The 23804-nt window shown below is 34.0% G+C and overlaps 1 protein-coding gene across 1 annotated transcript in view; it reads left to right on the forward strand.

Annotated features, from left to right (window-relative positions):
* LOC140440196 (immunoglobulin superfamily DCC subclass member 4-like) overlaps positions 1-23804 on the forward strand; it is a 218032-nt gene that overhangs the window by 164882 nt on the left and 29346 nt on the right. Inside the window, exons 2-4 of the mRNA XM_072530530.1 lie at positions 13107-13243; positions 22568-22763; positions 23209-23356. Of these exons, the coding sequence (XP_072386631.1) occupies positions 13107-13243; positions 22568-22763; positions 23209-23356 (481 nt within the window). The remainder of the gene's footprint in view (positions 1-13106; positions 13244-22567; positions 22764-23208; positions 23357-23804) is intronic.

Raw genomic sequence — 23804 nt, forward strand, 5'->3', positions numbered from 1 at the left:
TCGTTTGGGTACAAAAGAGATCCTCTAGAGACTGTCTGTAGCCAATCTGGTTCCATATATGTCTCATAATTTTGTAGGGTTTCCTAAACTATATTTATGCTTGAATTTGTATGCAACAAACCAGCAACGTACTTGAAAGAGTCCCGATGAATTTTTTCTTCTACCTCATAATTGTCTGCGACTTTCAAAATGTCATCGTTAATTATATGATTCTCCTCCAAGTAGTGAGCTTCTATAATTGTATTTTGAAGTATTTTCTCCTCTTCAGACTGAGATTCTTTCGAACCTTCAGTTTGTTCTACCAAATTAGACAGCATTTTTTGTGTCAAACAAACATCTTCTGATGCCGAAATATCGCTTGGTAATTGATGACTTTCTATTGAGCTGTTACTTACGCCAGATTCATTAGTTTCAATAGTATTGCGGTATTCTGTAAAGATCGCCGCCGAATGTTTTCCTCAAATATACCACCTTAATCTATATTTAAAATCTATTGGCGAAGGATGATCTTTTGCACCACCCATTCGTCGAATATAAGAAAAAAAGTTCTCTAACACATATTGATCCAACCTTGAAGTTAAAATATAGTTAACGTTGTATTTTGCTTGTAGGTAAGGAAGTAACTCTTTCAGAAATCTATTAGTAGACAATATTCCTTTTTGAAATGGAATAAGTCCTTTATGTTTACCAACCCGCATTGAATTGACCATTTCTGACATTTCATCCAGTAGACGTGCCTGCTAATCTAAATATGTACCATATGAATTTCGTATTCCAGTAACTATCTTTTGGCATAAGTCTATTTTCTCCAGCATAACTAATAGCTTTTGTTTACAACAAAGTCTTTGTTGATTATTTTATTGTCAATAACAAAACCATGATCAATTACATGATTTCGAGCAAGTTAAATCAAATGTGAAGGATATGCAAAAACAAAAATATTTTAAAGACTTATCACAGGGGTGATTAATAAAACAATTTTTGTCATATCCCAACACTTAGTTGAGACCAAAGGGCAGTATTTCCAATACCCATGTCACTGGTGATCTTATATGTTGGGATATTATAATTTTTACAATTAGCTACGGCACGACCCGGCACGTTTGTCGATAATACACAAAATTGGACTAAACAGACTAAACACTAGAAAAAGAGATCGAAATGAGAGGCTTTGTAAAAATAATTCAGCTATTGCACGATGGACAAATACATCTACCGGGACAGGGAATCCTTTATCCTATATCTCGAACACCGTAGTACCCTGTATTGTTGCTTCGCATTTGACGTCATGCGCGTCGGAGTACACATTTCTATTCCTTGAGTAGAATACCAGTATTTGTGTATCGTGCGGAAGCCTAAACCGGCACCAGAAAGCTTGCCAAGTCATATTTTATTTCTTCAGTAGATTGAGTAATAATGGATAATATATCAATAAATAGATTTTTTTCAAAATTATAGTAGATCGATATAGTGTTTCAGTAAATTGAAATCTACTGAAAATGAGTCAGTAGATCTACTGAATGGTAATAATGGGCAACGTACAGGCACCAAAACATGGCGGTCACATCTAAACTGGCTTCACTTTTCGATGGTTTATTAAATGAGTGTTACCTGTCCTCTCTTTTTCCTTGTCTAAGATATAGTCACTTCCGATCAAGACTTAAAACTAGCAACACCTGTAGCATAGTGGCGGTGTCCAACTTACTTTCCAAAAAATTTTAAGAATTCGTTTTGTGTTGTTTTTAAGAGAAATGGTTTCAGTTGCAGAACAAAGGTTTTTTTAGTTATTTAGAAGGGGAAGGAGTACAACTGTTTTGGTTTTACTAGTTTGTTCAGTTATTGGTATCCAGTGAGTATCCAGATTTAATTTTCTTATAAAATTTATACACCTGCCAGAAACGATTTCAATCATGTCATAATCTCTCCCGTTCCATCGCTAATATATTTTATATCTTTTAAATATATTGAGAAGATAATTTTCTCCATAAATTTTTATTCAGATAATTAATTTCGAGTTACCCAAGGTCACAATAGTTTCGACAAAGTCATTAAGCTGATCCGGTTTTGTTTCTACCATAAGTCCATTTTCTTATGCCCACATACCCCGTACGCTATATTAGTTAAAGAAGTTCATCGGAAGTCAAATGGGAATGAGGAATAATTTTTAGTTCGAGTTTTGGTTAGGCTGTAACGAGAATTTGGTTTATTTTTCCCTTTCAATTAAGTATTGGTTTGGATGAGAATTCCCTCCAGTGCTGTCCCTACCAGATGTTAGGAATCGAATGTAGGATCTCAACAAGTTTGTTTTTGATTTAATTTTTTGTCATATTTACTTACTTAAATTGCATAATAATAATAGTCATAATATTAATAATATAATAATAATAATCAATAGTTGTGATACTGTCGACGTCCAGATCAACAGATTATAAGTAAAGATTTAGATTTTATGATACAATTTATAGATGGTATATACAGAGAAGGTGTAAAAAGATATATCCCGTTAAAGTAATCATACTCGTAAAATACCGCCACTTTAAAGTAGAGGAGAGTGCAGTATCTGGCCTTCTCTGGGGAATTACTTCAGTAATTTAATTTTCTTTTTTTTTTTTTCAGGTACGATGTTATTGTTTTTGCCTTATGGCACGGTGCTGAATCGTACATAAAGGTAAAATCTTCTGATTCGCCAAACCAGTCTTTAATTTGTGGCATAAGCTGTTTTTCCAGAATTTCAATATACTGATGTTGGTTCATCATTCACTCCACAATGTATAGCCTCCCTGTGCCCTTGCTGCTGATAACAGACCATACGATGATCTTGAGAGGATGCGTTACTCGCTCCACTATGCAATCCTTGTGATATTTTCACCCACCCGTCTTTGGACGAAGATTGATTTGTCCATCGTAGAAACAAACCACTGAATAAAAAAAAATAAGATATTTTTTTATAATAAAAACAGTGGTTATAGGGATTTAAACTTGTGTTCTTTAGTCCATTACGGTCTCCTTTTTATCATTGCGACAGTCAACTTTGGTTTTTTGGCATGGCGACATAATTTGAAACCTTGCTCAGCAAGCCTTCTGCGGACTGTCATGCCATAAACTGGCATCCCAGTTTCACGGATGTCCCGTGATCATTTTTCGTGGTTTATTTCTGTTGTTTACGAAGATATCACTCATTTTTCTCTCGTCTTCAGATGTAGTGACACGCTTTCGACCACATTTTTGGGGACTTGCGCTACTTGACACTGTTGAGCTATTTGACGTTGGAAAAGCTTTGTATTCCATAAAAGAGTATTTATCTCCAGTATTTTAGTTTCAGGAATGTCTTTAGCTTTACCCATTATGATTTTATTCTCATAAATCGATAAGATGTTAGTGACAAAACATATTGGCATACTTTAATTGTGTCGCAGCATATGATTTTGCTATAAAACTTTCGAACGAATGTGAAAAACTAAAATTTTGTAACTGATTATAATAATTTGATCACCTACTGTAATACAAACAATAAATATCTATTGTAGAATATGTTAAATAAATGCATTTGTAATGTAATAATAACATAAGAAAAGTAAACACAACTAATGTTTTGACGAGTAATATTTCGTCATACTTTGTATCTATTAAGTAATTATAAAGCAGAGTAACTATCCATCACCGTAACTGTATATTTTGTCAATTTAGTGGAACATCATAATTTAAAAAGTTCCCATCGAGTCAGCATATCTCATCTGTACTGTAAAATCTGAAACATTGCCAATCATTAATCAAGACCATGAATACTTAGATCTGGCATAGAAGAAAAGCGGTTTCATAAATAATGCAAAAACAACTAATTGAAAAAGAAAATCCATCAAGTTACACTATAGTTCACTGAAAAGAGTTCAAAAACCCCTACAAAAAACATTACCATTAAGAAGTTCATTAATAAATAATAAGCAAAAACGTTAACGATATCAATTTTCCGAATAAACAGCAGTAGAATTACAATTGCGATTATCGTTGCTGTAATTTTGTGCTCAACACTTTATTACTTTAAGTTATACAGGGTTCATTCAAAAAATATGATTGCTATAAAACAACTTAATCGAGCAATTTCAAATTGGTAAGTTTTTCTGTAAAATTGAATTATAATATACTTATTAATATATATTTGACAGAATTTTAGCGAAACATGCTAATTAGGTAGTAAATCGTAATCGTACAGAGTTCATACTTTACGTAAGAATATATATATACAAGGATTTCCACAGTTTTCACTGTATTCCTTCACTCAACCGTTTTCTCCAATTTTTCCTGTTTAGCCAGTCCCCTTCCTGTAGGTTTCTTCTACTCATTGCTTCGTCCACTTCATCTCTGAAAGATCTTCGGGGTCTGCCTCTCTTTCTTCCTCCTATCGGGCTCCACTCTGTTATTCTATTTATCCACCGATTTTGGTCTGCTCTTCTGACATGTCCGTACCAGGTTAACCTCTTCTGTTCGATGTAGTCTATTATGTCGGAGTTCATTTCCATTCTCCTCTTAATCTCCATGTTATTTATTCTATCTCTTCTTGTTACTCTACAGCTTCTCCTTAGGAATTCCATCTCTGTTGGTCTTATTTTGTTTTTGGTTTTCTTATTTATTGTCCAATTTTCACACCCATAAGTGAGGATACTTCTTGTCATGGTATTATATATTTTTTTCTTTGTTTTCATGCTGATGTTCTTATCCCATAGTACCGGGTTCAATTTTCGTATGCAGTCTCTTGTTTGTCCTAGTCTATTTTTTATATCTTCCTCCGTTATTCCTTTGTTTGATATTATGAAACCTAAATACTTATACTTGTCTGTTCCTTTGATTTGTTTACCATCGTCTATTTCCAGCTGTTTTATTTCTGTATTCTCCGTTGTTAGGTATTCAGTTTTCTTAGGTTTATTTCCATCCTATTCTTTGTATATTCCTGCTCCAGTTTTCTCATCATAAAACTGAGGTCATCCTCGTCTTGTGCGATCACTATTTGGTCGTCGGCAAAACTTAGCGTATATATATATTCGTTCCTTACTGGTATACCCATTCCTTTGCACTTTCTTTTCCATGGTTTCAGGGTTTTTTCCAGGAATATTTTGAACAGGGTGGGGGATGTGGAGCAACCCTGTAGTAGTCCCTTTGTCGTCTTAAATGGACTGCATATTCTATTGCCCGTTTTGATAGCTACTTCGTTATTCTTGTAGAGTGCTTTTACCGCGTTTATTAATCTTCGTGGAACTTCGATGTCTTCCATTGCTTCCCATAGCTTGGTTCTAGGTATTGAGTCATATGCCTTCTCAAGATCTTTACGTAAGAAATTTATTATAAATGCCTACTCGATCTGAAATTTAAGGTATCCCAGAGTAAATTTCCCTTTTGAGTCGGGATATGACAGAACGTATAGAGGCGTTCTTCATTAATGAAGAGAAATACATAATAGAATAAGCAACGTGGAATACCGTTTTTCCCCTCAATATTTGTGGTTAACGATCCCTGGGATAGGGCAAAACTGTCGTTTGTCGGTAAATCAACAGGGTTCAAAGGAGGTTGGAAGCTAATGCATAGCACGGACTTACTCGTCCTGCCCTTCCGATGCGATTAGGATGTGGTACGGTCAGTGTAGTGCTAATTTTACTATGGAGTGGTCTAACGAAGTTGTGTTGGAATTTTTATCATTGTATAAATTACTTAACTTACTAAACTTTTTATTGCCAAGCATATTTCAAGAGCAATGATTCGTACACAGAGGCGAAACGACAGTTCTGTGATCAGTTTAATATTCGCCACGTAGTGGATGCACCCTCTAAGAATGTTGTAAGCGCGTTGGTGCAAAGTTTCGAAACACTGGTTCAGCCCAAAATCTGAACCTAACCAATGACAAGCTGACAGGATACGACACACCCACCGATAGGTGTGTTCTCTAGCTTACCTTGGTAATGAACGCAGTATAGTTAAGCCCAAGTCGATTCGAATAGCAGTGAATGAAACCAGTCTTTGTTTTTTTGTCGTATTTCATAGAAAATCTTCTCCTTTATATTTTCAAACTTCAGGAAAACTCTATTTTACATTATGCGTATATATTACTCCTGCAAAATATTGATTTTAATTTTACATTGGTAAATTACATCTTCAGATCTTTACATAACTCATTACTTCGGAAGGGATCCCTAATAAATCTGTTACCGATATCCTCTTATTTTATATTCTACACGTATTTACTTAATATCTTTCCGAAATTATATATTTTGGAGAAAATCCAAGTTTTCCCTAAAGAGGGTTGCTGAAATAAACCTTTTCTGTCAGTTTAATATCTTCGTATATAAAAATATTCTGTTTGATATTTCGCTAACGGGATTAATCAATATTTTGCGGTGCTCTATGCCATACTTTTCATTTTCGTAGCACGACGTTTTGTATTAATATCATAAGATATCGTCCCTCATCAATTTCATCACCAGTTTATAAAAGAATCGCTCTTTTGCTTTTAGCAATTTATCGACCGATTTTTCTTTTTATGTCTGAATCTGAAGTTTTAGAACTTTATTAAATTAATTTCCAATACAAGATTATTCTAAAAAAATAACTTTTTGTGAAAAGAAAATCAAAATAAAAACGGGATATGGCACTCCGGGAGTGACTGAAGAAGAGAAGTATCGCTTTCTTATCGTCTACGCACGGCACGATGGATCTGTATATATATATATATATATATATATATATATATATATATATATATATATATATATATATATATATATACAGTAAGATCTCGTTTTATGCGGTGGATACGTTCCACAGAAAAGCGCATATAAAAAAAGACATTACTTGCCTTGAAAAAGTAGGGATACGTCCTGTAGCCTTCTAAAATTTCATAAATCAAAGACAAAAACAAAAAAGCTTTCAGAAATTAAAAGAAATAGATAAATTACTTCGAATATCAGGAATACAGGGCAACCTGTTTATTTTACTATACTTTGTCTCAAAGTGACTAGTCTATACAGGGTAAGATATGCAATGCTAATCTTATAAGAATTTCGCCAAGACGTTGCCAGTTTGATGCAGTGAGCGATGGCGTTCTCTATTGTCTATCTTTCAAAATAAACGGAATAAACCAGGAGTTCTCAACAAGTCCTCACGTACAATTTTATGTAATTTACAAAAAATATTGTTTGCTAATAATTTTACATAATACTATACATTATTTGTTTCTAATAGTAACTTATCAACTTTTATCTTTTATTAGTAGCAGTAGTATAATAAAATGTGCATTAAATAAACATTTGTTTCAAAGTTTAAAATAATTCCGGTAATTTCTACTAACTGCCAAATTTAAAATGTTATTTATGTCCCTGCGGTGCTAATTACTGCCATAATTTGTAAGAAATTTGTAATTTTGGTTGATATCAACTGAAAATACTTTCTTCTAAGTTATTCAGTAATTAAGAAGCAATTAGAGTAATTCTTGTACATTATATGTTTAAAAGCTTGCTACATCCAGGACCTTAATTAGTCTTTATTTGTTCTTCGGAGCGCGTAAACATACATCTCATCGCGATGCTTTTGTTCGTAGTCTGACAACAGGATTAAAAGCTCCAACAGCTCGTGGTGCACGGTTCGTTTAATTGCACGCAGGATCTACCAGCGGATTTGTTGATGAAGCAGAGCTCACGTTTAGGCAAAGAAACATACTCAGGACTACCACGACGAAATGGATGGACCGACCTTCGAAGATTGGTTCGAAAATAACTTTGCCAGAAAAAACTGTTGTAATGGACAATGCCTCCTATCACAGCAGAAAGTCAGAACAAATTCCCAACAGTTCAACACTAAAAAAAGATATTCAAGAATGGCTTCTGTCAAATGACCTATTTTCTGAATAAGACTACCTAAAATGCGAGTTACTTGATGTAGTCAAGGCCTTCAAAGCAAAATATGACAGGTACATAATAGAAGATATTGCCAAAAAGCACAATGTGAAGATTTTGAGGCTCCCACCCTATCACTGTGAACTCAATCCCATCGAAATGGTTTGGAGTGAAGTGAAACGGTATATAGCTGGACGCAACGCGAATTTTAAAGAAGCTGAAATGCGAAATTTAATTACATCAGCGTACCAGATCATTACGCCAGAGAAATGGAAAAACTACGTAAACCACATAATAGCAACAGAAAAAAAAAATGTGGGAAATTGACAATTTGTTGGATGATATCAAACCAATTATTATAAATATAAATAACGGAGATAGTGATGACATTGACGATAATAATGATGATGATGATGATAGTGAAGCAGAAACTAAATGTGACAGCGATTGACAGAAAAAGGAACTAAATATAATGATGTACAATTACGATTACTTACACAAGAAATTAAATAATACAATAACTTCTTTTATTTTCAACTTATTTATTAGTTTTATTTTCGGATATTTCTACGTTTTGTTACTGCCAACATATACAGTGCGGTTTTTAAAAGTCCTTCCCCCCTTAACTTTTGAACGGAACAATGCATAAATAAAATGTTTCTTTATATTTTAGTTTTATTTTATTCGATTTTATTTAAATCTATAAACAAACGGTTTGTATCGCTAGCACATACTGTAGAATTAAAAACAAACTGCTTGTGTGACATAAATAAAACGCATTTCTTAATTCTATTTTATTTTAATTTAACCCAAGTATGTTGTAGCAAATATTATTTATGTTTAAGAACCACTGACAGAAGGAAGCCAGGCAGGGTCGTTAGTGGGCATTAGTACTTAAGCTACCCTCAACACAAAAGATTGATTAGGCTAAGTAGTAAGAAGTGACGTTTATTTTAATACAAGTTTGCAAAGAAATATTGCATCGATGTTGTGCATTTACCCTGTATAGACTAGTCACTTTGAGACAATCTATAGTGTTGTTGTTGAAAGTAAACTAATTATTTATAAACTTCGTCTGCAGGTGGATGGAAAATAGCTTAATTCTTCAATACTCATTTACTTTAAATCATAATGTTTTTCTATCAATTTTCTAACTTCAACTACTTTTTCTTGTTTTACTTGTACAGTAAATATTTGCCTTTTTTATTTTTTATGGCTTCGGCAGTTTGCCATACAGCCAGTTACATGATCTTTTAATCTCATTAGGTACAGTAAAAAGTTTTTGAGTTATTTGCAATCGAATAGACTAAAATAGATAATTAACATTTAACAAAAAGAAGAGAAAAAATATAAATAATACATACACATATATATCCATAAACATATACAATTAACATGGGTCACTCGTTTCACGTCCAGGGGACCATCAGGACATTATAATATATAACATACACAGGAGAACTAGGCCACGGTAAATAGGATTAAACATATAAAGGAGAGAAAACAAAGGTAAAAAGTAAAAACCAATTTTTTTTTTAACTAAAGAAAAATATTACATTTGGTCAAAAAATCGATTATGCAATCGTAAATTAATCTATTTTGAGTCGCTAGGGCAGATAAAACGTTAAACGGAGATTTACCGGTAATACGAACTATATTATTATATAATAAGGTGGATTCCAAATTATATTTGGCACAACCAAAAATTACATGATCTAGGTCACCTTCTACTCCACATTCCAAACAGTTTTTACTCTCGATCACATGAATCCTTGCAAGATGAGCAGGAAAACAAGCATGTCCAAATTTAAGCCTAGATATGGTTGTTATATAACGCCTAGGGACATTATAAGTTCTGTGCCAATGTGCAACAGGGACAGTTGTGTGTAAAGAAGTGTATCTATTTGGGTTGGTAAAACAAAACTCAGACCATAGGTCACTCCATTTATATTTTAAAACTGCCTTGCGTGAAGCAACCAAATCAGAAATACTGGGTAGAAATTCTGTGGTATCCACTGAATAAATACTTAATTTGGCTAGTTGGTCCACATGTTCATTATGTTTAATTCCACTGTGTGCTTTAGCCCATATAAATATCACATTTTTTTTATTTTCCTTAAAGTGTTTAACTAATTTTTTAATAAATATTATGTAGGGATTGGAGTATGAGGTTGGAACAAAAGGTTGGTTAATGGCTGTGAGAACTGACATGGAATCTGAAACAATAATAACGGAGGAATCTCTGTTAGAAACAAAAAGTAGGGCTTGATATATGGCAATTGCTTCCGCACTAAATATGGAAATATTTGCTTTTAATTTGAACATTTTTTCTACCTTCTCCATGGGGATGTAAAAGGCACATCCTGTACCGTCTTCTGATTTGGAGGCATCCGTGTAGATAGTACTGTAGTAATCCCGATTGGATAAGATGCTTGTTATAATGTTGTTATTTGCTCTTCCAGTGTTAACATAATTTGGTTTAATAAATTTAACGCTATAAAAAAGAGCTTCAAAATCATTTATATCTGTGTGTGATTTTAAATTAATAGCTTCATCATCACAAACTGTGTTTTCTCTAAGAGCTTCACATAGGGTTGGAGAATTTTTCTTAATCCAATATTTATTCGTTAAATCATAATTGTTTAAATTTGTTAATTCGGTATAAAGGAAAGTGTTCTGGTGTTTAATTTTCAGTAAAAATTTTTCGGCCAAGAAATGTCTTCTAAGAGAAATTGGAGGCTCACGTGCTTCAACATAAAGGGGCTCAATAGGAGTTGTCTTCATGGCACCAATACAGATACGCAAACACTGGTTTATAAATATGTTTAATTTGTTTAGTAAGTTCTTGCTGGCAGATCCATATAACCAACATCCATAATCTATGATAGAGCGAATGTAAGTTCTATAAAAAAGTAAGGAAGTCTGAACATCTGTTCCCCACCAAGTTTTAGTTGTCATTTTCAGAAAGTTTAGGCCTTTTTCACATCTATTTAACATATATTCTATGTGAAATTTCCATGTGAGCTTGTGATCCAGTATAATGCCCAAATATTTAATTATTATTTGCCTTTTAAAGAGATTTATTTATTAAGAGCGGTTTCAACATCCTATCTCCTGATGTATTGCTACAAAATATGTGATAATGTTTAGTCGGTCTTTAGTTGCTTTATGTCCACTTGCAGTTTTTTTATCCTTTGCGATGTAAGTACGGTTAGGCATTTTTTCCAGTACACTCCCGTTTCATCAGCGTTAAATACTTAATCGGCACAATAGTCCCCATCTTCAATAATTTTCGCTAGCTCCTGTGGAAATATTTTTGCTACTTCTTTATCTGCTGTAGCACTCTCTTCTGTGATCGTGATATTATGAAATGTATTTCTTTTTATTACCCGATTAACCATCCTTTGCTAGCTGAAAATCTTTTACTAGCTTGGGAAGTAGAAGTTGGTGGCTCCGACTGTTTCATTAATTCGTAAAACTGAAGAGCTTTTTTCTGGATTAAATAACCACTTGCAGGAATTCTTCTTTGAATTAGTTTCTCAATCCAAATTGCAATGGCTCTTTCTGTTCTTTCTAATAATACATCCCTTGAGTAAGATGAAAATTTGGCGCTTAATTTTGTACCAGAAATTATAGATTTTCTTTTAGAAACTTCATTCTTCTTAATTGCTCTTGTTGATTCGCCTTAATTAAAATGTTTTCCAATTGCCGTAGATCCTTCTTCCTCTCCTAAGCGATCTAAAATTGCAATTTTCGTTTCCATCGAAATTGATTGTCTTTGATGTTTTTTTGTTCTCTATTGGGCCAAATAAGATATTAAAAAAGAAATAAAAAACATTAGACTTACGATATTGAGATGGCAAAAACCTCTTCTAATGAAAAATAAAAACTTTACGACCACTCACTTAAAATCTTTCAATTCGATAACCGTGCTGCTTATTATACTGCAACTAAGAATCAGCAAAATTTTAAACAACTTATTATGAAACAAGGTACCGCTAAGAAAAAAATTATTTTAAAACAATAACAGGTTTATAAATACACAATATCTTTATCTTTATAATGATAATATCAGAAACAATATCTTTAAGTAATGAAGCAATGAAGTAATAGTGAATATCCGAATTGCAAAGGCTCACTTTACTGACATCTGGATGTGAATAGTTAATATATAATTATAATAGATAATAATAGAAATTTTTGGATGAAATACAAACCGCACCACTTTAAAATCTCATAAAAATAATCCGCATAAAAAGAGACCTTACTGTATAATAAGATTACACCTTCTCTCGAACGGTCCTTGACAAGGCTTCTTGTGATCACAACTGTTTTTTTGGCAAATAAATATTTTATATTTTTTTTTATTTTATATTTTATTTATCTGTCAGATAAGTTTATTCACGTCAGTTGGTAGTTTAGATTTTTTTCCTAGGGGGCGCTAGTTGTTTAAATCTAAACTAACATAAAGCTTTAAATTATTTTGTTTATTTAATATTATCTTAAAATTATAGCAACCAATATTTTTGGCAATTTTTCGAAAAAATTGATCGTATTATTAAGTATATTAATATGTAATTAATATTAATAGTATAGTATTTAAACGTATCGTTTTAAAAACAAAATATTATTGACTCAGTAAATTGAAATGCGAGTTTTATGTTTCTTTATTACGTGGCGTAGTTACCCGACCGTACAAACGTGTGCCTTGTCGTCCTAGCCTTTTGTATAGATAGATTATTAGTGTTTCATTTTAATAATTATCAAATTACTTAATTAAAATTAAGGAAAAGTCGATAAAATGAAAATAGATAATCTTAGTACTGTCATATTGATAAAAGGAATAGTAAAAAACATATTTTTATCTTTAAAAAATCTTAATTTATGTTATGATAATATTATCTATTCTATGAAATTAAATTCTACAAAAGATACAATAGGTTTATGGTAACTAAAGTAAGTCCATGATTAAATTTTTTCCTCTAAAACGTATCTGCAACATCTAACAAGAAACACGCATGGAACTGCATTTACTACTCCACGTAGTGTGTGGTCGCGTGAAGTGTGTGGTCACGGGATAAAGGATTGTTTATTTATTCCCATATTTTTCCATCAGATGCCTTTTAATGAAAATTACTTCTATTTATTCGAATATCCGAAAATTCAAACTGATTTTTGATATCTGTTATTTAAAAAGAGTTTTATATTAATTTTATATTTTTGTTGCAGCGTTTGGCGGGAAAGCCGTTAAAACACCCAACATAAACCTGTCCTTAAAAGTGATCGATCCGCAGGATGTGATTGTTCTGAAAGAGCAAAGTGCACGTTTCAAGTGTGAGGCAGAATCTCGGAAAGGCCAAGTACAGGTAAGAACTTCAAACTATAACGAAGTAGTTTGTTATAAAGTTGCACGTATTAGGATTCTCCAGGGGAACGCGTTCAATCACGATATCGATAATTGCGTTGCAACATACAGCTAACTTCAATTATAAGAAGTATCATCAGTCAAATTTTAAAAGAGTCCATTTTGCGAATTTTTGTCTAAATAGAAGATAACACTAACATTTAACAGTAGCTAACACCTCGCATAAATAAATAAATGCATAAAAAGGTAAAACAAACAGTTAAAAAATCCAACACAGCCAGCAAACTGCAAGATCAACAGGGTAACATAATCACAGATAAAAATCAAGAAATATGCATATGGACTAAATACATATAAGAACTCTTTGATAATAGGTCCGAACAACCTCCGTCTTACATATGTAATGACTACTTACCAATCACATCAGATGAAGTGGAAAAAGCAATATCACAACTGTAAGCAACGACTAACAAAAATATTTAATGACATATATTTAAACGGGATAATACCAAGACCATGGCTGAAGTCAACGTTTATTGCACTACCAAAGAAAACAAAATTCGTATCCTTCAATGAATTCCGGATCATCAGCTTAAAGAGCCACATTTAAAAGTTATTTCTAAAAATCTTCCATCATAGGATATAAAGACTATGCGAAGAAAAAATCAGCCGTACAAAGTTTGGTTTTCGGAACGCAGTGGATACGAGAGAATCTCTCTTTAGCATACAAGTGCTATTTCAACGATGTAGAGATGTGAATTGCGATATTCATGCATGCTTCATTGATTACCATAAAGCATTTGATACAGTAAAACACGACAAGCTGGTGGAGATATTAACAAATATGGAAATAAACACCTGTGATCTAAGAATTATTAGCAATCTTTACTCCAATGATGGAATCAAACATCGTCTATCCGTACAGAGGCAGGAGAATCACGATGATATCAAAATCAAACGTGGGGTCAGACAGAGGAGTCCCGGACAATTACCCGAAAAGAGTTTCCCGAAAGACAATTCCCCGAACGGACAATTCCCCAAAAAGAGAATTGACCGAAAAATATATTTAAATAGTTATTGCTTTATATGTATTTCCTATATACTAATACGGTAACTTACGTGCTATTTAAATAGTTATTACTGCTTAGCTTGTGTTCGACCTAGCTATCTCGTTAATTAATTTATTATTATAATATGTATTTTTTATTCCATGTTCCCTTCACACTTTACTCACGCTTAGGACTGGCAGCGTACCACTGGCGTGTTTAGAACTTGGAATAAACATCCAATTTGTCATTTTTTTGAGATTTTTTTTTTATTTACAGTTTATTTTAATTTTTATTATTTTTTAAAATTTAGTTATGCATATGTGTTTAAATTGTTGAATGAAATTGACTGGTCGCTGGTTAATCGTGGTGGTAAATAGTTGGTCGATAGGGTGAAGAAATAACTTATAAAATGAAATCTCTTCACACGTTCTTTATTTTGTGCTCTTATGGCAACATATGGAAACATACTACTTTTATAAACTTGTAATGACTTTGCCTAGGGCTGACAGGGTTGCCGTCTAGGCAAATTAAAACTTAGGTCTAAGAATTTACATATATGTACATAGAATAGAAATATTTTGAAACAATAGAATAAAAATATTTTGAAACGATTTTAAACAAACTCCCCCGTTGAAGGGTACCTTCAAAATAGATTATAAATTTAAATAAAGTCTTATGTATTAATATTCTCACTAACACTCTCTTGCTGCATTGGCAACGGACACAAATGACGAACAGAGCGAATAACTGTCTTATTGTTTGTTTTTACCTCTGCCACTCTTGAAAGTTTATCTTTACCGGAATGCAAGTTAATAATACGTCCCAAAGGCCATCTACATGGTGGTTGTTGATAACTGCGAATTAACACTAAAGTTCCAATCTTCAAATGGGACGAAGATTCTTTCCATTTGTATTGCTGTTGCAGTTGCGAAACGTATTCTTTCACATAACGATTCCAAAATTGTTGATACATATGACGAATCGTTTTGTAGTTGGAGAGCCTGCCTATCGGGATTGTGCTTAAGTCAGTATCGGGAATGGTTGTAATAGGACGGCCAATCAGGAAATGGGAAGGAGTAAGTGGCGTTAGGTCAGTTGGGTCATTAGAGAGTGCAAACATAGGTCTAGAATTTAAGACTCCCTCGATCTGAATTAGCAGAGAATTAAAATCTTCGTAGCTAAGTTTTTTGTCGAGTAACACCCTCTTTAAATGGTGTTTCATGCTTTTAACTGCCGCCTCCCAAAGACCGCCAAAATTAGGCGCATACGGTGGAATGAAATGCCAATTTATATTATGATCAATAGCGTAATTGTGAATATAAGTATTATTTTTTAAAAGAAATTGACCAAATTGTTTAAGTTCATTGCGAGCTCCAACGAAAGTGGATCCATTATCTGAATAAATGTCATTGGGGATACCTCGTCGAGCTATGAAACGCTTCAAGCAGGATAGGGAACAGTCGGTTGTGAGATTTGTAATGAGTTCATGATGAACTGCTTTGGTACAAAAACATACAAAAACACAAACGTAACCTTTTATTTCTTTGGCTCCCCTGCCCGATTTATTGTTTAGTAAAAATGGTCCTGCAAAATCTATGCCACAGTGCTGAAATGGCATTGATGGGGTTGTGCGAGCTTCGGGCAAACTGGCCATTGGACAACTGGCAAATGTAGGTTTAAATTTAAAACAAGTAAGACAATTTCTTACCGTTTTTCTTGCAAGGTCTCTCCCCCGAATTGGCCAATAATATTGTCGAATTGATGAGAGAAGGAGTTGAGGACCTGCATGTAATAGGACTTTATGTTTATGTTCAAATAGCAACTTAGTGAAAGGATGATTAGATGAAATTAATATAGGGTGTTTAGAGTTAAAGTCTAATCCAGATAATCTAAGTCGACCCCCTACTCGTAATACATGGTTTTCATCTAAAAATAGAGTAAGATTTGAAAGTTTATGTTTGATTGGTAATGAAATATCTTTACATCGTGCTTGTAATTCTGAAAGTTCATTGGAACCCGTTACTAGGTCATTAACATAAAAATAATTAAGAATTGTCTGTGAATCTGTCGTTAATGTATTACAGTGATCAATTGCTAATTTATTTATGCATTTTATTGCTAAGTATGGCGAACTAGTACAACCGTACGTAACGGTGCTTAATTGGTAAATTGAAAATTCATCTGCTGGGTTGTCCCTCCACAGGATCTGTTGAAGGGGCTTGTGTGCATCATGTATAAGGATCTGCCTATACATTTTACTAACGTCAGCAGACACAACATACTTGTATAGTCGGAACCTAATTAAAATGTCAAATATGTTATTTTGCACCTTTGGTCTAACATATTGTAATTCATTGAGAGACCATCCAGAACTACTTGGACTTGATCCATCGAAGACCACTCTAAGTTGAGTAGTCAGATTACTAGGCTTGTATATGCCATGGTGGGGAAAGAAATAAGTTGGTTCAGTGACCATGTCACTTTCCACGTTGGTCATGTGACCTAAATCGATATATTCATGTATAAAATTTTTGTATAATTGATCAAATTGAGGATGAGTTTTGAATCGGTTTTCGAGTGATATGAATTGTTTTTTTGCTATTTCTTTTGAATCTCCCAATAAATCGGTAGAATATTTGAAGGGCAACTTCACTACAAACTGACCGTTTTCATTTCTTCGAGTGTGTTTGGTAAATAGTTCCTCACACTGGACGTCATCTTTTGATAACATCATAGGTTCATTTATCTCATTGAGTTCCCAGAATTTACATAACTGATTGTCTTCTGGTATAAAGCATTGTGAAAAGTTGCATAACGACGTTGATATCGGATTCATTACAGTACCAGATATTACCCATCCAAGTTTGGTATTTTGAAGCACTGGTGCCTGTTTTCCTAATTTAATATTACCATCTAATAGCAGTTCCCAGAACAAACTGGCACCTATGATCATGTCAACTTTCTGAGGAGTATTGAATGTAGGATCAGACAATTCGATATTTTGAGGAATGGAAATTGTAGAGATATCAAATTGTTGTAACGGAATAGTTGAAATGAATGGTGTTACATAACAAGATAATTGAAATTGGAAATTATTTTTGTTTGAGAAAATTGTAATTGAAGTTTTCTTTTTTAAATTAGAAACCACTTGGTTAATATCAATAATAGCTAATTCGGTATTGGTTAATGGTAACCCTAACCGTTTGACAAACTCTTCGGTAATCAAATGGGATTGAGCTCCTGAATCGAGCAGAGCTCTACATTGATACAATTGATTGTTTTGGTCTTTAACTTTGAATGTTACTGTAGACAGAATTATATTAGATTGTGTATTTCTTTCTGTAACTAAGCATTGTTGATTTGGGACTGAAATTGCTTGAATATTGTGAGAAATTGCTTGTGAATTGTGTGACACCTGGTCACTATTATTTGGATGATTCTGAGCACCTACTGATTGAATTGTGTCTCGTGAATTGTATTGATTATTGTTGTTGTTGTATGCATTTGACTGTGTGTTTTGACTTTGATATGAACGAGAATAATCTTGATGTAATAAAGTATTGTGTTTACGTTTACACTTACGACATGATCCGCTACTGCACCTTTCCTTGAAGTGACCAAAACGTAAACAATTCGGACATAGTTTTAAAGATTTAATATTTTCCCATCTGTCATTAATTGTTAATTTTAAAAATTCGGGGCAAGAATATATTAAATGATCACTCTTGCAAAAATTGCACTGAATTTGATTTATTGCTAAATGAAATTGTGATCGAGATTGTAGAGGTTTCTGAAACCCAGAGTGACTTTTAACGGTCATCATTGAGGAGGAATGAGGCTCTTCTTGAGATTGTAATATGTCTTGTCTCTGTTTAAGGAATTCAAGAAATTCATTTAAATGAGGCAATTCGGCAGAAGTGTGGTATTCTTTCCACTTATTTTGAGTTACTTTGTCTAATTTATTGTATACAACATGAATAATTGTCATATCCCATAGAGACTCTTTAGTGAGCTTCATTCCTTCTAAATATGATAAATGCTTTGAAACTTCATCGATTAACCCTCTGAATTGCATGAATGTGCTTTTATTTATCGAATTTAAATTGAAAATAGATTTTAAGTGGGTGTCTACTAGAAACTTTTTTCGATCGAATTTGTTGCAAAGCATATTCCATGCAGCATGGTAGTCTTGGGAATCAGTAAAACCCTCTATTGTTCGTTTGGCATAACCTTCCAACGCAGCTTTTAAAAAGTTAAACTTTTGACCTGCACTTAATGATGAATTTGAATCGATAATGTTTATAAAATTGGTTTTGAATTCGAGCCACTGCTCATATTCACCATTAAATGTAGGAAGCTTGATTTTCGGCAAAAGAAAATTTTGAAGTGGATCGTGATAAACTACATTTTGAGGTGTGACATTTATTACCGGAGAAGAATTGTTTATGTATTCCTCTAAATATGAAATTGCTGTATAAAAATGATTTTCAAATGGATCACGTTCATTAAAATGAATTTCTAATTGATCGTCCGAACATTTCTCCTCGATAGATTGCTGAATAATTTCAAATTGACTTAATAATTCAAGATTATTTTTGTATCGCATATTTACATCGCCTAATGTCGGTTTAAGTGAACCATCAATTATTTTATTTACAAAATTTGTTAATGAAGTTAATTTACGTTTAAGAGAACCTCTATTTCTTATTAATTGTGCAATATCTGAGCTCGACATTATTTATTTTTTAATTGAAATGTTCGTAAATATCTCTAAATCTGACAAGTTATATTACCATGCAAATTCAAAAAGATCAAAAAAGTCTGAAATACCAGAATCTATAAATAGCACTGCGATAAAGGTTAAGGGTAGGATTTATCTTAAGATGGTATATAAGTGGAACAGACTTACAGCTTTTCAGGGATGCGCGTCTGCAATCGCTCAGCAAATTGGCCACAGGAACACCGCTTCGTGTTTGTCAACGTTCTTTTGACTCGCTGTCCCGTTCTCTGATTGGTTGAAAGGCACAGATGCACTAATAGAAACTTTTGCTTTACTTTTAACAAATTGATGATTAAAAATTGAAATTGTTACGATTTACCACCGAACTCGGCTACGAATGACCAAAAGATTGTATGTTTAAATTGTTGAATGAAATTGACTGGTCGCTGGTTAATCGTGGTGGTAAATAGTTGGTCGATAGGGTGAAGAAATAACTTATAAAATGAAATCTCTTCACACGTTCTTTATTTTGTGCTCTTATGGCAACATATGGAAACATACTACTTTTATAAACTTGTAATGACTTTGCCTAGGGCTGACAGGGTTGCCGTCTAGGCAAATTAAAACTTAGGTCTAAGAATTTACATATATGTACATAGAATAGAAATATTTTGAAACAATAGAATAAAAATATTTTGAAACGATTTTAAACAATATGATCTTTATATGTATTTCCTAATACTAATACGATAAATGATGTGCTATTCCCCGCAAGAATTCGTAAGTGTTCGCAGGGTCGTAATTGTTTACCAGACTTGCAATCCGCTCTGCACAATCTCTTTATTTTTTACGTATAGGAGGGCCTTCCAAGCCTCCTATATACTGTTCAATTTGAAGTTCGTATAAGCTCGGCTCCAGCTGAATGCCTTTAATAAAACTCCGAATGTTTGGATGATCTGCGGAAATATGTTGTTCAAACCCTCGATGACATCCTTCTATGTGTTTGTTTTTGGTAAACTTTCTTGGACCCCATCATAACAATTCCACAGATCATGTGAAAATAAGGGCAAACGACGTTGTCTACCTCTTTGTGGGCGCCCATCGAGGTATTTCAAAATAATCAATTACTGACTGGGCTTCTGCTGGCAACACATCTTGCTCGCAAATCGTTTCAAATGCCTCCACTACGTCTGCAGTAGGAACGAATGCTAAGGCCTCCAATAATTGACGCTTTAAAGCAAAATCTGAATTAGTTTTTTTTATATCTTCTTTTTAGACCGTCTGACTGGATTCTTCTAAAGAGACATTAAGTGAAATGGAGAAAGCACCCACGATGTCTTGAGTCGGGATATTCTTGTCTTATAGCACTTATCATACCGCTTTCAAAATCTGTTAATATGGTTACAGGCGAAGCTCTAGGTAAAAGTTCTTTTAATTTTGAAAGTAGCCGAACATAAGTTTCTTCTGTCTAGTTAGGTTAGGTCTCCGTTCGGCTCACGGAGATAAGAATACGGCCGAGGCGAGAAGGCCCTGCCTGTCGTAAGAGGCGACTAATGGGTAGGAATCGAGAGGTGGAGAGCCGTCGCTTAAGGTGTCGGGTTTGTAGAAACGCACACGGACGCTTAGGCGTCACGGTCACCGGTCTACACTCCTAGTATCCGATACGAGACTCTCGGGGACCACTCTACTCTCATTCCAAGAGAACCAGGCTAGGTTGAACGAGTTGGACCCGTACACACCTCTTTTGGCCTTACACCACCAATCGTGGTGTCGGTGTCCCGGCACGTACCCTCCAGGAGATTTAAGAGTGGTAGAGGAGAGATCCTCGGCGGCGACCTGTCTCCGTGCTAGGTGGAAATTCCTCTGCCTGCGTCACCTGTCCGTTTGTGGGAGGGGATAACGGATAGGTTAGGTAATCGCAACACAGGTACTACGGGGGAGGTGGAGTCCCACGACACGTGCCTCGTGTACGTGACTTGCCACCTTCATTTTGGTGTCGGACTCATAGGGGCAGTGAGGCGCTAACGGTCGTATGCCGAAATGCCAGGTAGGCCGGGGTCCTGCCAAAATTTATTTTGGAGGGCACAAAGCTAAGCAATGTCTAGTTAGGTAGTAGTACGTATACTAAAGGAATCGCAGTATTCTTCTCTAAACCGTGGATTATATATAGTTGATAAAAGAGGTGAGGTACAGTTTTGAAAGTTCCGTCGGCAAACCAGTGTTGTGACCTTGCCAAAAGAAGTAGATTTTGTCTTGTTGAAAAAATTAACAACCGATCATGGTGTGGACCTGAATCAAATAGTAAAAATTGTTCTCCATTTTGTGTTAGTTTATACTCTTCTGGAAAAATAATGTCTCTTCTGTGAAGAGGTAAAGCCGGAGCGCGGCTTGCTGATTACTTCGTACACGCCTTATTGTTCTTTTAATGTGGCTCACTTTTGGAAGCGTGGCAGCTGTAGTTTGACTAAGCTGAGCAGATGCAGTGGATATTATAGGATGTGGCCCATCTTGGGTTTGTGTAGCGTTTTCACGTATTCCATTGAAAAATTTTGTTGTTTCCACTTGCCTTGCATCCGCTATATGGTTGTGTGTCCCACTTGTCTTGTAGTAGTCATACTTCCAATAAATGTTTTGCTTTTTTTTCTTTCTAGTAAAGATGACCGTCGATCAATAATTTACTCTTACCCTTTTCACTAAGTACACACTCCAAAGCCATTCTGCGTCGTGACCCTAGTTCAGAGTTTTGACAATAACGCAATAGAAAACTTTCGTTCAAGTATTTATATGAAATTTAGTTGTTTTGGTTAGTGTTAAGACTAATGGCACATATTGTTATATCTGTTAATACTTTCATCTCTCCAAGTGATTCTGCTGCTGCCTTAATTATGTTATTTTTGAGTTTTTCCCAGCTTTCCTCGATGTTATCGATTTCTGATATTTCATTCCCAGCGATGTTCTCTGATAATCGTTTTCTGTATAAGTATTCCGTGGATTTCGTATTTAGTCCTTCCGACTTTCATTTTTGTTTGTTTGTTTAAAATGCTTCATGTAAGTAGTTAATTACACCAGATGTTTTTTATTAACAGTAAACGTTTTACTCCTTTACACTAAATTAAAATGGAACTACTTACTTTCAGATATCACTGATAATGGTCTAATAGGACCGAAAATTTTTTGAATAATTTTTTAATTTTTTTGATAATTTCATAAATTATTATACCAATTTCATTATATTAAAGGTTTACACTTCATTGTAAGTTTCCTTATATATTCTGTTTTCATTTTTTTAATGCCTTGTTTCAGATTTCGTTTAGTTTTCTCTTTATAGGTTTTTTACTCTTCTTGCGTTGGAGTGCTGAACCATTAACTTTTTTTCTTTCTTTTTTTTTTCTTCCTTTCATTTATAATTCCTAATTTACAATACTGGATATTCAACCTTACGTATCCTTTATAGCTATTTAAAGCACGACGATGCCCTTTTCCAACCCACCCTTTCCGTATTCCTTAAAACCTCCCTTAAAAGCCGATTTTCAATCATATATGGTATATTTTTCAGTACACTTGGTTCCACAATGAACAGAAAATTCTCGAGGACGACTCCAATCGAATCGTTCGCGACAATGGAGATCTGTATATCCCGAAAGTTATTTCGAGCAAAAATTCGGACGTCGAATACGTGGGAGAATATCGATGTTTGGTCAAAAACCGAGCAGGAGCTCTTTTATCCAATGTGGCCAAGTTGAAAATAGCCTGTAAGTATCTCGTTTTTAATAATTACATCAAAGAAAATATATAAAAACTAATAAATTCGTCTCTGTTGATGTCGCCTTATACAGAGTCGTCTAAAAAAATCATAATTAGAGCAAGCAGAATACTGCCACTGGTCATTCACTTTACGATTATACGGAAGTCACTTTCGACAAGTTTTATTTTTTGTTCTGTGTTGAAAACCATTGTTTTAATTTAATCTTAAACAAACATTTCGTTTATAACTAAGAAAGGAGGTATAAAAATATAGGATTATAAACAAACTATTTAAATAGTTTATAGATAATAGAAAGTCATTCAAAGCGGTGATTAAACTACCAAAAAGCCGTATAAATATGTGATTCCATAGTCTCCCTTAATTACGATTTTTGGCGATGGTTCTATACATTACTCATAACCTTTTTTTAATATCTTTCTCGTTCTTTTTAGCTATGGAAAAAGAGTTTTCGATCAATCCCGTTAACTCTACTGTTTACCTCTCTCAACCCATAATACTCCGTTGTGGTATTCACTCTACACCTCCCGTTGATATTCAATGGGAATTTAATAATGATCTTATACTACCTCACCAACAAAGGTTAGTATTGTTACAGTAATTATTTTTTTTTAATGAATATAAAAATATTTAGGGTAAGGTAGGATATGTGGACCTGAAAAAGCTGACAAACGTCCTGGAAAAACTGAAGATTCAGGAATGTAAAGAGAAGTTCGAAGAAGAAGTCGCAAATGAGTTAAGGACGCTAGTACTGCACTCCATATAGGACAAATGGAATAATATCAAAACAGCAGTACTGACAGCGTTATCGTCCACTCTGGGAAACAAGAAAAAGGCGAGAAGATGAGCATGGTTTCGGTGACGAGTGCAGACAAGCAAAGAGGAAGAAAGAAAGCTCACACTGTATAAGAAGAACACGGGAAAGACGAACATCATTTGAAGTCGCAAGACGGAAAGCAGACAAGATATGTAGAAAAAAAAAGAGCCTATGAAAATGAACAAATAGAAAAAATGGAAGAAAATTTCAAAA

This window comes from Diabrotica undecimpunctata, chromosome 4 (assembly GCF_040954645.1).
Source record: "Diabrotica undecimpunctata isolate CICGRU chromosome 4, icDiaUnde3, whole genome shotgun sequence".
Taxonomy (NCBI): domain Eukaryota; kingdom Metazoa; phylum Arthropoda; class Insecta; order Coleoptera; family Chrysomelidae; genus Diabrotica; species Diabrotica undecimpunctata.